This window comes from Halichoerus grypus, chromosome 3 (genome assembly GCF_964656455.1).
Source record: "Halichoerus grypus chromosome 3, mHalGry1.hap1.1, whole genome shotgun sequence".
Lineage (NCBI taxonomy): Eukaryota > Metazoa > Chordata > Mammalia > Carnivora > Phocidae > Halichoerus > Halichoerus grypus.
In genome coordinates, this window is record NC_135714.1 from 40,007,178 (window position 1) to 40,021,797 (window position 14,620).

The window sequence follows — 14,620 nt, forward strand, 5'->3', positions numbered from 1 at the left end:
CTACTTTCTACTTTAAGTCTGAACATATCTTATTTAAAAACTGTTAGCAAATTATTTATTTTACTTAAAAATTAAAAAAAAAAAAACCTGTTAGCAAATTAAAGCCAGATATTGTGTCTTGCTACCAGAGAACCGCTCATATTAAGTCAGGGACCCCCCTCCCCATGCTCAGGGTTGCAGGCTATTTGAACAGTGTATGTACTTTTTGTGCGTGCTTAGATAAGCTCTCTCTCTCTCTCTCCCCCCCCCCCCCCCCCCGTGTCTGGGTCTCCAGATTTCATTATGAAAGAGGCAGAGCCCATCAGAGAACTTGATCGGCAGCCAGGCACGGTTTTTCTTCTTCTCGTCCTTTGTCAGGTCTTTGTTCCGCCCCTGGCTACACTCTCACAGAACCACTTACTGGTGATTAAAAGGAGGGACCGGCGGCGGGGCGGGGCCTGCCGGGCGCGGGGGCACGGCGATTGCCTTCACCCTGGGGGGCTGCGCTCTAAGTGCCGCCTGCCGAGGACCCCACCCCCACCCCCCACGCCGCACCCGACGCCGCGGAGACGTCAGCGCCGCGCAGCCCGGGCTGCGGACCGAGCTTCGTCTGCTGCTGCGGACCGACGGGCGGGCGGACGGCGGCGGCGGCGACCGCAGGACCGGGGGAGAGACGCGCGGGGCCCGGGAACCGCAGACCCGCAGCCTCCCGCCCCAGCGCCATGGACGGCCCCGACAACGCGACGCTGCTCTTCGCCCCGTCCTCGCTGCAGCCGGACAACTACACGCTGTCGCCCAATGCCAGCAGCCTGCGCCCCGGCTCGGACCTGCCCGTCGCCCCCACCTCCAGCGCCGGCCCCGGCCCCGGGCTCAGTCTCGCGCCCAGTCCCGGCGTCGGTTTCAGCCCCGGCCCCACGCCCACCTCGGAGCCGACGGCGGGCGGCTCGGCGGGCGGCGCGGCCAGCCTGGGCCCGTCCCTGTTCCCCCACCCCTGGGCGCACCCCCAGACCCCGTTCTGGGACACGCCGCTGAACCACGGGCTGAACGTGTTCGTGGGCGCCGCCCTGTGCATCACCATGCTGGGCCTGGGCTGCACGGTGGACGTGAACCACTTCGGGGAGCACGTCCGCCGGCCCGTGGGCGCGCTGCTGGCCGCGCTCTGCCAGTTCGGCTTGCTGCCGCTGCTGGCCTTCCTGCTGGCCCTGGCCTTCTCGCTGAACGAGGTGGCCGCCGTGGCCGTGCTCCTGTGTGGCTGCTGTCCCGGCGGGAATCTCTCCAACCTCATGTCCCTGCTGGTGGACGGCGACATGAACCTCAGGTACGGAGCTGTCTGGTCCTTGGGCATCTCTCGCACCCCAAGCAGCCACGCTGAGCCGCGGGTTCGAGACGCAGCAGAGAGGAAGGAGAGGCGGTTGGAGAGAGCGCAGGAAGAGGTGACGCCCGGGCTTTCGAAGTCAAGGCAGATGGGAGGAGGTAGTGCTGTAGGGGGAAAGACCTAGACGGGCAGCTGCTCTGACGGCCCTCCGACCATCTTCCCTGAGGGCTGGGCTGTCAGCGGAGGTCTCCGGCCTCTGGAAGACAAAGGGAACTGGGAAGCCTGAAGCTAGGTCTCGCCGGAAACGCAAAAGCAAAATAAGGCTCTTGGCCCCAATGAAGAAAGTGATCTCATATAGAGGACAATATAATTGAGTTCAGTCCAACAAGTCGTGTTCAGCAGCTTTGCCATGTCTAACAGGGTGCTTTGGAGGACTAAAAAAGAAGGATGTTCCTTGCCCTCAGAATCATCCAGACAGACTGTAGCCAGCTCAATAGGCTTTATAAAGCCGGGGCAACAGTTCTCAGATTCCCCCGCCCCCAAATCTGGGGTTCCTGTTTCAGTTGGGCTTAGAGGTGCTGTTCTCTTGGCAGTTCCCTGGATGAAGTGGGTTCTCCCCACACTTCAAGCTCCAGACTTGCAGTCTTTTTCTCCTCTACCCAATGTGCAAGAGAGAGGTTACCCAATGTGCAAAGGAGATTCTTGGCACAGAGCCCATTCTGAATTCTGTTCATTCCCTTTTCTGCAGCATCATCATGACCATCTCCTCTACGCTTCTGGCCCTAATCTTGATGCCCCTGTGCCTGTGGATCTATAGCCGCGCTTGGATCAACACCCCCCTGGTGCAGTTACTACCGCTGGGGGCCGTGACCCTGACTCTCTGCAGCACTCTCATCCCTATTGGCTTGGGGGTCTTCATTCGGTACAAATACAACCGGGTGGCAGACTACATTGTGAAGGTGAGGTCGCTCTTCCTTTCATGTACTTAGTGTATTTAGAGAGTCCTTGGTCTCTGACCCCTGGCTGAAATGCTAAGAAATTTGGGAAAGAGGGATAAGGAAGAAAACTTGGCAGCCCTTGCATGGATAAACTTAAAAAAAAAAAAGTTTGTGCCACAAAGATAACTTCTGTCTTTTGGCATTCCAAAAACTCATAGCTTTAATTAAGACAAAGCTTAATTAAAAACAGCATAAGAAAACTACTAGTATTCACAGGAGGAAATATATCACAGGGGAAAGAGATATCAGTGCCATTAATTGGCAACATATTTTCCACTAACAAATCTTGCATCATTAAGAATCAAAGCAGATGAAATAAAATTATATGAATTGAATTTGTCCAGTATTTTAGAAATGTATTACTATCTTTTTAAAAAGTGGAACTCTAATTCTTAGAAACTCTGTAGACATTTCCTTTAAAATGTTTTATTAATTTTCTAAAAATAAGTTGACACTAATAAGACCAAAGTAATTTAAAAATCACATTGAGGCAATAGAATACACAAAATATTGACTTTAAAGCACAAAATAAGACTGGGTCCTGGATAAATAATGCAGAATATATAACCATAAGTAAATCTGTGTGGTTTTCCTTCCCCATTGCAGTACTGCATATGGTTTCTAAAGCTAGTGAAAGAATGAGAAGTCCTATTATTTTGTGTACTATTTCCAGTATTGCTTTATTAAAAAAAACAACTGGTGCTTTTTGAGAAGTAGAGATTTTGTAAAGTTGACTGGAGAAAAAATTAAATATTTGTCAACTGAGCTTTCTTTGAAAACTCAAAAATAGTAAATAAGAGTAAACCATGAATAGGACTCTCATTTTAGGAAGTTACTCAAAATACATAAGTAATTACTGTTAATGAACAGGCAAATTCATTTAGACAAGTGAAAAGTTTCTCCAATGTTTCAATTATGTAGATTTAAGAAGACATAATCTTTTGTGTTTTACTTATATTAATTGAATAAGTTAATTTTAAATAAATAATAGATGAATCTAAAATCTGATTATTCAGAGAAGCTAACTTTTATTAATATGAAAAATAAAGGGTTCTTTTATACACATATATCCAGTCTTGAGTAAAAAAATTGTGCTCTATAATAAACATACATTGGGGCGCCTGGGTGGCTCAGTCATTAAGCGGCTGCCTTCGGCTCAGGTCATGATCCCAGGGTCCTGGGATCGAGTCCCGCATGGGGCTCCCTGCTCAGCGGGAAGCCTGCTTCTCCCTCTCCCTCTCCCCTTGCTTGTGTTCCCTCTCTCACTGTCTCTCTCTCTCTGTCAAATAAATAAATAAATAAATCTTTAAAAAATATATATATAATAAACATATTTTGAATATAATAAATTTATATATACATGTAAATATACATATATTTTATATATTACATATATACCTACAAATAATCTTGAAATGCATTAAGAACACATTAAGCTTAATCATGAAGCTGATACTATTAAGCTAATACTATAAAACCTAGGAATTCTAGGGGCGCCTGGGTGGCTCAGTCGTTAAGCGTCTGCCTTCGGCTCAGGTCATGATCCCAGGGTCCTGGGATCCAGCCCCGCATCGGGCTCCCTGCTCCGCGGGGAGCCTGCTTCTCCCTCTCCCACTCCCCCTGCTTGTGTTCCTTCTCTCGCTGTGTCTCTCTCTGTCAAATACATAAAATCTTAAAAAAAAAACAAAAAAACACCTAGGAATTCTAAGAGAAAGTCAATCAAATAATCTATTCCCATGCTAAAAACAGATAAATATATTTAAGTAATAGACAATTCGGTAAGATTGGCTCACTTTGAATTTAGGGTGAACCTGTTCCTACTCCTAACTCATAAAGTATGCTATGTAACACTTTTACACTTTTGCAAACACTGTAAAATGATTCTTCAGTGTCAGTGCTCACCCAAATGATTTAAAATAGTTCAAAAGAAATTTTGGAGCCAATATTTTTACAATGAAGAATCAGATTTCCTGTCAAAGCTTTTGATGTGGACACACATCTTAATATAAGAAAACCCCAGGGGCGCCCGGCCGGCTCAGTCAGTGGAGCCTCCAACTCTTAATGTCTGGGTCATGAGTTCGAGCCCCACGTTGGGTGTAGAGTACTTAAAAAAAGTTTTGATTTATAATAGTTTGGTTTCTGCCTGTTGTACCTTTGTAGCTTGAGTACTTTATATACTAATTTCAGCACCCTCTAGCGTAGACTTTTTGTCCAGCCCAGATAAATTTTAAATAATTTTTAAAAGAGTATGAAGTATATGCCAATCCCACAGACTCCAAAGGGGTTTCCCCCAGATGCCCAGCAAACCAGAGGCAACACTTAAACTGTTCTTCTGGATCTCTGGTTTCCTTCACAGACACCTCCCAACCCCCACCCCCATTAAAAAAAAACAAAAACAAAAACTAGCTAACTACTAATCTGAGGGAGAACTAGGGGAGGAATTTTTAGGTTTCCACCTTACTATTTACGCAGCTTGTCTTACTTGAATGAGTGAGATGTACCAGACATCAAGGCGGTGCGGTGTCTCATACAGAGTCAGCTGTGCTGTATTTAAAATCCATCTATTAGATGTAAGAATTTTAGCATCATTAGAGATTTACAGGTGGGAGTTTTCTCATGAACAGATTGAAAAGGGGATGTTCAGAATTACAAAGAATTTCTCACTTCTTCTGTTTACATTTTTCATTTACATAATCTGAGTTGGTAATTGTTTCAATATTGCTATCAATTCTCTGAAATACAAAGTATTTTGAAGTTTGAAAATATCACATGTAAGTTTCATAAATTTTAATAGCTTTTTATATCACGTGTAAAACCAGAACTAATTTCTTATGGAAAACATGGGGTCCTGTTCAGGGAAGGTAATGTTCATTTGCCCACTCTGTTCATCAGACCAGACCTGGTGTGTTGAGCTCAATTCTAACTGCTGTTTTTAAGAGGTACACGCACAAATTAAACACATGTTCAGAACCATCAGGACTCCCACCACAGAGTTACATGAAAGTCTGGAGACATCTACCTGAAGAAGAGTAGCCTTCCCCTCCTGATTTTTGTTTGTTTCTTTTGTTTTGTTTTGTTTTGTTTTAGAGAGAGAGAGAAAGAGAAGAAGAGGGGGTGGGCAGAGAGAGAGGGAGAACCTCAAGCAGGCGCCATGCTCATTAAGGAGCCCACTGCCAAGCTTGATCCGTGAGATCATGACCTGAGCTAAAATCAAGAGTCGATGCTCAACCGACTAAGCCACCAGGCGCCCCTCCCCTCGTGTTTTTTACTTTTTATTTATTTTTTAAAGATTTTATTTATTCGAGAGAGAGAGCAAGAGAGGGAATGACGAGCAGGGGGGAGGGGCAGAGGGAGAAGCAGGCCTCCCCCCTGACCAAGGAGCCCACTGCAGGACTCGATTCCAGGACCCTGGATCATGACCTGAGCCAAAGGCAGACACCTAACCGACTGAGCCACCCAGGTGCCCTTCTGCTCCTGTTTTTTAAATAGGAGTCAAATAAATAAATAAGTTAATTAAACAAACAAACAAACAAGAGTCTGGTCTATGCTGCTCCTGAGCGTCTATCCAAGATAATGGCTAGTTGTTAGGGAAGGCAGATTGTCACTTGTCGTAAGGACAGGCCTCCAAACAATTAGAACTGTCCAACAAGGACCCGGACTCATCCTGAAGGCGGACCTACCCATCCTCAGAAGTACTTTGTCAAAGACTGCTGTGGCAAAGATCTCCATTGTGTGGGAGGTGAGCCTAGATGTGTCTCTTCTTGCAAGAGCCTAGGATTCGCTTGCCTGAATTCCGTATCAACTATCCTATTTTTGATGGTTTGTCTGTTCATTTTCTATTACTAGGTTTCCCTGTGGTCTCTGCTAGTGACGCTGGTGGTCCTTTTCATAATGACTGGCACTATGTTAGGACCTGAACTGCTGTTGAGTATTCCTGCAAGTGTTTACATGATAGCAATTTTCATGCCTTTGGCAGGCTATGCCTCAGGCTACGGCTTAGCTACTCTCTTCCATCTTCCAGCCAACTGCAAGAGGACCGTATGCCTGGAAACGGGTAGTCAGAATGTGCAGCTCTGTACTGCCATTCTGAAACTGGCCTTCCCACCGCAATTCATCGGAAGTATGTACATGTTTCCCTTGCTTTATGCCCTTTTCCAGTCTGCAGAAGCAGGGATTTTGGTTTTAATATATAAAGTGTATGGAAGGAAAATATCACACAAGCGAGATCCTCTAGATGAAGATGAAGATACAGATATTTCTTATAAGAAACTAAAAGAAGAGGAAATGGCAGACACTTCCTATGGCACAGTGAAAGCTGATAATTTAATTATGATGGAAACCACTCAGACTTCTCTCTGAACGTGAAGATACAGAGGCGCTTCTATCTTGCTGAAATATTACTTCATCGTTATGGTCTGTGGTAGTGAATATGGTTTACATAAAGGATAACAAATGGTTCACATTATCATACGTGTCACAATTATGATCTTCCCATTGTAAGGTTGCATTGGTGTATTAACCAAGCCTTTTCCCAAATTACAAATCAGTGTCATAATATAACTTGCACCTGGGACTGCTAGAGTTAAGCCAGAACATGTTAAATGTGCTCTTTGGTTTTTACCATTACCAATTTCTATGTTTCAAATATGTAAACTCCTAGAAAACAGGGTCTTGGAAATGTAGAATTCTGGTGCACTATCTTATATGAGTAAAAACATGCTATTTTTTTTTGTAAAGCATAATTTGAAAGCAATTTGTAAAGCATAATTGAGTTTAATGTAATTGTAAAAAAACCAAGTGCTTGCTCAACTTAGGAATACCAGACAGTGTTGAATTTTGAGCTGTATTAAAAAAAAAATCCCAAAACAGGTCAACTAAGCAATGAAATACAGTATTTTATTGTCAAACCTGTGTCAAGTCAACACAAAAAGTACATTAATGTGTATCTGATGTCGATTAATAATGGACAACTAACATTCTTCCAGGGAACAAGGCATTTTCTTCTCAGTTGGGGACTGATTTGGTTTTTGCATTTATGTCGACACATCGCCAATCAGTTATCTTTTGGAGGGATAATTTGGTTAGGAGAATTTTAGTACTCTCCACCCCAAAAGACACCAATACCTCGTGGTACTCGCTTGAGGTGGGGGGTGGAGGGGAGGGGAGGACGTGCTCCAGGGGAGAAAACAATTAGCCTAGATACGGATGCCTTCGAGTGCTTTCCCTATGGAGTTCCCGAAAGGGTGCCAGGGGCGGACTTTTCAGAGCAGTTCTGAAATAATGAAACTAGAATCTGAGATCATAGGTAACAGACCCAAAGCAGTTCCCCCAAACCTGTGCATTTTTGCTCACTAGCCAGACAGAGGCACCCAGCTTCGCCTCAGCTTCCCGGGCGGCGCAGGCACGTGGAATCATCAAGGCCCGGGGACCACCTGGCTCGGCTAATCCCGGTGATTGCGCTCTTTTGCTGGTATCCTCTTCACCTCCGGCGGGCTCACTCACAAATCAGTTCCTGCAGCACAAAGAAAGCAGTCTTTCCCCATCACCGAAGGGTGTTTGTGCCGACCTCCGGGTGTGGAAAATTTCCCCACCGAGAAGGTCAGGGACAGGCCGCCTAGGCGGGGACTCTGGGACCCGAGCCGGCGACAGGCAGGGTGCGGGGGGCCGCGCAGCGAGGGGAGCGGCGTGGGGGGGGGGCGGTCGGCGGCCGGCTGCCTCCGCAGGGCTGCCTATTTAGGGCAGGGCGGCTTCGGGAGCGGCCCGGGCTGCGCTTATGGCTGCCCTGGGGGATGAGGTGCTGGACGGTTACATGTACCCGGCGTGCGTCCCCTACTCGTACCCGTACCCCTACCCGCCGGCCGCCAAGAGCAAGGGCGCGGCGGGCGGGGGCGGCTGGCGACACCGGGGCGGGGGCTACGCTCCTGCGTCGTCCTCCTCGTCGTCCTCCTCTGCCGGGGCGGCCGCGTCCTCTTTCCCGGGCTGCGGGCAGCTGACGGCCGCCGAGTACTTTGACAGCTACCAGCGGGCGCAGCTCATGGCCCTCCTGTCGCAGGTGAGCCCGGGCCTGGGCCCGCGGCCCCACAGGGCCAGCAGCCGGGACGTGGCGGTGCAGGTGAACCCGCGCCGCGACGCCTCGGTGCAGTGCTCGCTGGGGCGGCGCACGCTGCTGCGCAGGGCCCGCGACTCCGGTCCCCTGGCCGGCCCTGGCCTCGAGGGTGCGGGCGGCGGCGGCGGCTCGGCGTCCCCGCAGCCGGCGCGCCGGGGCCCGGAGCAGGGCAGCCCCCCGAGCGGCGCCCCGCGGCCCGTGCGCTTCCCGCGCACCGTCGCCGTGTACTCGCCCGTGGCCTCCCGCCGCCTCACCACCTTCCTGGAAGGGGCCGACAGCGCGGCCGGGGAGCAGAGGCCCGCGGCGCCGGAGGGAGAGCGGGAGCCGGCGCCTCCGAGGCCCCGGGGCCCCGAGGAGGGAGAGGGGTCGGCGAGGAAGTCGCCCCAACGGCCGCGGCCCGAAGAGGAGGAAGGGGACGAAGACGAGGCCCAGACCGCGGTGCGGACGAGCTGGGAGCCGCCGGTCGCCGGGCCCGGGCTGCCGCCGCGGGCGAGCGGGGCAGGGGAGGCGGCCCGGCGGCGCGCGCCCCGGAGTCCGGAGCAGCCCCCGCCGGTGGGGCGGGCCCAGGACGCCGCGGGCGAGAGGTCGTCGCCCCGGAGCCCCGAGCAGGCCAAGGAGCGGCCGCGCTTCCAGGTGAGGCCCAGGCGGCCACGGGCGCGTGGTCTCCTCCCGGCCCTCGCCCCTCGCCCCTCGCCCCGTGGCTGCGCGCCACCCGTGGAGGGCCGGCTTCCTTAGGGGCGGGCCACGGCTGGGTGCCTTTTCGCAGCCGCTGACAGCGGCAGGGGAGCGGCCTTTCCCCACCGCAGAATTCAACGAGCGCAGCCTGCTTGTTGGCGGCGATTGTAAAACGGGCCCCACAGGTTGGCGAGAGACGCCCTGGTCACCCTCCTATTCCGAGCGCATTGACTGTTTAAAAAACAACAACCCTGACCGTGGACGCGGAGTCGGGTGTTGATTCCTCATCTGGACGATCTAGGAGGGGTGCTCAGCAGAACATCCTAAGGGGAACTGGGTGGCAGGAGAGTCGTTTCCTGAGGATCGCACTCACCTCTCTGAACTCAGTGTGGCAAAAAGCCCTAACCGTCAACTACTGGGGTCCTGGTCAGCTCTCCCCTGATTCTTGCCCGAACTTCCCAAGCTCCTCCTGGAGGCTAGAGCTCTTGACGTGCCTCCCTTGGGATCTTTTCTTGCTCCTAGAAAGTACCCTTATTCGGGACCTCAGCGTTGCTAAAGCACTCGGGCCACTGTGTCTGCTGCCTGAGCGGGGCAGGCGTGGGGTCGGCTCCCACGGGCCGACCCTAAAGGGCTGGAGTGCGCGGGGGGCAGTGGTAACGCGGAGAAGTGGATAAGGCCGAGGTAGGTAGTGCGAGCCCTGGAGGCCACCTTTGGGGTCTCTCGCACAGTCAGCCCAGGGCTGTTGGGAGCAGGGGAGGAGAGGCGGAGGGAGTCCAGTTGGACAGAAGCTGTGTGTAATTTAAGCCTTGTGTAATCTTGCCTCCTAACTTTCCTGGACCAATGTTTGCTCACCTATGAAATTGCTCTAGAATTGGCAGGAACTTTGGAGAGCACTTAAAGGCCTAACTCCAAACACCTGTTTCTCACGGGGAGGGGGAGATGAGAAGCTCAAGAATAAGACAGTACTACTTTAGTTCATGTTAAATATGAATTCTGGTTTATCCGCAATTTAGATTCCTAGCACTGTTGGAAATTGAAGAACCAAGCGGATCTGGAACATGAACCTTTTTAGGCTCCTGCTTGCTTGTGTGCTTGATTAAACCATTAGGTCACCTAATTACTACATTATAGAGACCAATGGGCAAACCTTGAGCCCACTTTCCTCCATGATCTGGAATGAGGTTGCCAATTTTAAGTAGCAAATCGGTCCTTCCCAGCTTGTGAAATGAAGGCTAATTTAAATATCCTGTGAGTTAGATGCTGGTGTCTTTCTCTTCAGTTCTTAGAGCAGAAGTATGGCTACTATCACTGCAAGGACTGCAACATCCGATGGGAAAGTGCCTACGTGTGGTGTGTGCAGGGCACCAACAAGGTAAGAAACCGCGGAATCGGCATCTTTTTGACATTGGTGTCGAGAGGGTTTTGCTTCACGTTTCCCCTCTCTCCTCACAGGTTTACTTCAAGCAGTTTTGCAGAACTTGTCAGAAGTCTTATAACCCTTACCGAGTGGAGGATATCACCTGTCAAGTAAATCAAATACTCACACTTTGTGTCTGAACTGGGTAGCTGGGAGAGGGTTTTGGTGGAGCTTCTTGAATGGATCCTGAGAGAGGCTAGGTTCCCAGTGACCCTAGGTTTTGACTGCTTTTCAGTTGGGATTGTGGAAGTAATACTCAACTGGAAAACTGGGCCTTGGGGGTCTTGTTTCCTTCTGTCCTTGCAAGTCTTGGTTATGTTAACCTCTTTAGACGCTGTCCCTTCTCCCGCAACATGGAAGAATGTTTGCCTTACCTGGTACTCAGTCTAATGTAGGAAAGCAAATCAAAACCTAGAATACCTTTCTGCTGTCATGAGGCTGCCTGTTCTGCCCAAATGCTTTGTTTGGAGCACATACGCCACTGAGGATACTCAGTATAAGCATGGGGTTTGAAAGTTTCAGTCCTGCCTGAGTGCTCGCGAAGGGAGGATGATTTGTTTCAGAGTAGATTTAAGCTGCCCAGCTTTATGGCTAATGAGTGACCTTGCTGGTTTACTTTTAACTAAGCACTGCACTGTGGGAAGCGGGTTAGATAATCTAAGGAAAGAGGTGACTAAACTTTTTTTTAAAGAGCTCAATGGTCTGTAGTTCTTATTAAAGATTTTATTTTCGAGCGAGTGCAAGAGCGCAAGCAGAGGCCAGCTGGAGAGGCGGAGGGAGCCCGACGCGGGGCTTGATCCCGGCGCCTGAGATCATGACCGGTTAGCACACGGTCTCGGAACCTGAGGTGTCAGTTGACACAGCCTAATCCACGTAGGGCCCTCAAGCTGGACGTTGGAAGCCTCCACTCTAGGGTAGGAAGAGAGCCCCCAAGTATGGCAAACGGTTTAGACTCCCTTAGATGAGGGCAGAGTAGGGTGAGGCCCTAAAGTAGGATGCCTCAAATGCCGTGCTCCTGGCTCAGGGGTTTCTGCTTTGCTTTTGGTGTCCGCTTCAGGTCATTGGCAGCAGGTGTGTGTGGGGAGGCAGGGTCCGCCCCCGCCGCTGGGCCGCATCCGCAGCTTGCGCCTGGCAGCCGCACCCCTTGGCTTTCCTTGTCTGACTCCTCTCCCGGCTGGTTTCTTCTCCACCCTTCAAGTGCAGAAAGAGATTTCCTTCTACCTGTGTTTCAAGAGAAACTTCCCAAGTCTGAACTGAATCTTCTGCAACACGAGAGCACGACTAGCTGGTTCAGCACCCTCTATTCCTATCCTATCCTTGCTGGAAGGGGTGCGGATGGGACAAGATCAGCACAGGGCCTTGCGTCGAGTGCATTCGCGAAGTGTTTGAAGGGACTAGAAAAATAACAAGTCTGAGGAAGTCCCCACAGGCTTATCTTCTGTATGTGCTTCTCACTTTGGTTTTTCAGAGTTGTAAACAGACTAGATGCTCCTGCGCTGTAAAACTCCGCCACGTTGACCCTAAAAGGCCCCATCGTCAAGATTTGTGTGGGAGATGCAAAGGCAAACGCCTGTCCTGTGACAGCACTTTCAGCTTCAAGTATATCATTTAAATGAATGTTAAAAAAAAACCCAAAAAACAATGGTCCTACTTGAATGTGAGCTAACGGAGCAGACAAGTTAGCTTTTTTCCTGCTCCTTTCTGCCTCTCCCTTCTCAGAATACTTCATGCAAGGCTGTATTTTTGACAAAGCCTTCAAATAAAAGTATTGCAAAAACAATCGATAAATTGCATAAGATGTTTTTTTGCTTTGTTTTGAAGTTTAGGAGAGCTGCTCTTCTAACAGTCTGCATCTGTCACTTTGTTAGAGGGCCTCACAAGTATGAGGTTTACTGCTCCCGTGTGGCTGTGGGGCTGAAGCTTCTAAGCAAGATAGTGATCGAATGAAAAGCCACCTAGCCATTAAAGTAACGTTCTTCTGGGGGAGGTGGAGGCGGAGCCCAGCCTTGCTGGACGAGGAGAGTTAGGGTTCTGCCTCTGGGTTGCTCCCGAGCGGCTGGCTAGCTGCGGCTGGGGGCTGTGAACTACACGGTTTCACGGAGGGTACGGGTGGGGACTGGAACAGGGTGGCCAAGGGCAGTTTCTTTAAGCTGTTACCACCTGAAGTCCAGTGGATCAAGTTAACTTAAATAGGCCTCCTAAACGTACTTAGGGATTTCAAGTTAGTTAACAGACTGTTAAGGCTGGGTTTTTGTCTTGCAGTTCTATAACTGCAAACTAACATAGGAATTCTCATCCTATCTGTGCCTGCTAGCTTCCAACATGATTCCCAAGAAAATACTAAGGACCTGCTCCCGGCACGCTCCTGGTGGGGGATGGCATGTTGGCTAGGGCCTCGGGATTTTAGTATCAGAGTTGATTATTGGTTTAATGGTTACAGAAATCACGTAACTGGAACCAGGTGCTAATTATGCCTCCGTCCAATTTTCTAATCCTCTCATTTGAGTTAACCCTCACGACCTTAGAGGGTAGTCTAGAGAGATGTTTGTTAACCTCTTGGGTGCATGGGTGTAGACAAATGTAAAGAACCTAGAATGAATTTGAGGTCTCTAGAACCCTTAGAGCAATGGGAAGTCCCCTCTGCATCCACATGAACCAGGGAAGGTGCTTGTAAAAACAGACTGAGGCCCCTGTCCCTTCAGAATCACAGTCTCGGTGTGAGGCATTTTAGCAAGCACCCTGGGTGGTGGTTGTTGATGGAATTGAGGTGTGGAAACTGCTTGAGTCAGCCTTGTACTTCAGAAGAACACAGATGTGGCCTCTGCCCTTCTGGACCTTCCAGTGCATCGGGTAGATGGCCATTATTTTCTGCATTAAAAAAAGGTAACATGGAGTTTGTCACATAATATGAAAGAGCTACTTAGGTGCCTATAATAAATGGGGGATCAGATTTAGGGAGGTCAGGGAAGGCTTGCCTGAAAAATGACACTTGGGCTGACCTGAAGTTTGGGTGAATTGAATTAGGTGAAGGAGAAACTTTTCAGACCAAGGTAGCATGTGCAAAGGCCCAGTGGTAGAGCAAACCAAAAGGAAACCAAAGTAGTAGAATACTTTGGAGGACAGGGATGGGCATGATGGCAAGTGACACTGGTAGGCCTAGACTGGGAGGACTTTTTAGACCTTGCTCAGGACTGACTGGTCTTTGTCATCCAAATTCCCTGAAAGGTTTTAAAGCTGTGGTAGGACACAGATTTATCTTCAAAAAGAAATAATCACAGTGGATGCCTATAAACAAGTAAGACTTGCAAAGACCAGGTAAAATGGTGGTAGGACCAAAGAGATGACAACTCTAGGTGTGGGGGAAGGTGATGTTCTAACACCTGTTCCTATGGATTTGGTTGAAGGTAGGGACAGGGAAAGGACACTTATTTGATTCATGGCATGCAAGTGTACTCAGTAAACACCTGAGTAAGGGAACAATCGAAATACACCTGTTAGGGAGTCCTAAGTCTACTAATACGGGTAGTTAAATCGTTCTTTAAACTTAGGAAAAGTAATGGCAAGCTCTTAATAGAGCAGCTAACCTATTTTACATTTGAGGTAAAGCAAGGATCAAAGTAGGTTTTACTTAGTGTGCATTGGACAAAGTGGCACAAAAACATCTTTGTTATAAAGGTTGTGCTAACATTTTAGCAATTAGCACTGTCAAACTGTACAAAGGAAATGTGTGTATATGTGTATACGTGTGTGTGTATATTTAACGAGCGACATTGACTAGAAGGAAATACCCCAGAATACTGTTATCTCTGGTTTCCAGTGATTCCAGTTTTCTTTACATTTCCTACATTTGCTAAGGTGATAGTGGATTACTTTGGAAAAAATTTTAGAATGCCATCAAGTACAATTACATTGATTCTAATATCTTCTTTCTTTTCATTTAGATTATGCTGGCGTGGTGTGTGAGCAGTTCACTTGGACCTAAATGAGGAAAACTTACTCTGGCTTTGGTGAGTTTGTTCCAAGAGAATGTTTATTTCCTAAATTTATGGTAGATTGTGGGTTGTTATCACACCCTCTATATCACTGAAAGTAGAAAACAGTTTCTAAATTGTGTTTAAAAAAAAAAGCTT

General features: G+C 48.9%; 2 protein-coding genes across 3 annotated transcripts; both read left to right on the forward strand.

Annotated features, from left to right (window-relative positions):
- Positions 1 to 554: 554 nt before the first annotated feature.
- On the forward strand, positions 555 to 7,199 carry SLC10A4 (solute carrier family 10 member 4). Its single transcript, XM_036093019.2, has 3 exons — positions 555 to 1,297; positions 2,043 to 2,253; positions 6,139 to 7,199. Exons 1-3 carry the CDS (start codon positions 702 to 704, stop codon positions 6,649 to 6,651), a joined length of 1,320 nt encoding a protein of 439 aa, XP_035948912.2. The 5' UTR covers positions 555 to 701; the 3' UTR covers positions 6,652 to 7,199.
- An 866-nt stretch (positions 7,200 to 8,065) lies between these two features.
- ZAR1 (zygote arrest 1) lies at positions 8,066 to 14,493 on the forward strand. 2 transcript variants are annotated; one of them, XM_036093020.2, is made up of 4 exons: positions 8,066 to 9,031; positions 10,353 to 10,445; positions 10,526 to 10,600; positions 11,959 to 12,270. In XM_036093020.2, exons 1-4 carry the CDS (start codon positions 8,066 to 8,068, stop codon positions 12,100 to 12,102), a joined length of 1,278 nt encoding a protein of 425 aa, XP_035948913.1. In that variant the 3' UTR covers positions 12,103 to 12,270. The 2 variants fall into 2 exon arrangements, with proteins under 2 accessions (XP_035948913.1, XP_077924710.1); XM_078068584.1 differs by lacking the exons at positions 10,526 to 10,600; positions 11,959 to 12,270 and adding an exon at positions 14,432 to 14,493.
- Positions 14,494 to 14,620: the final 127 nt, after the last annotated feature.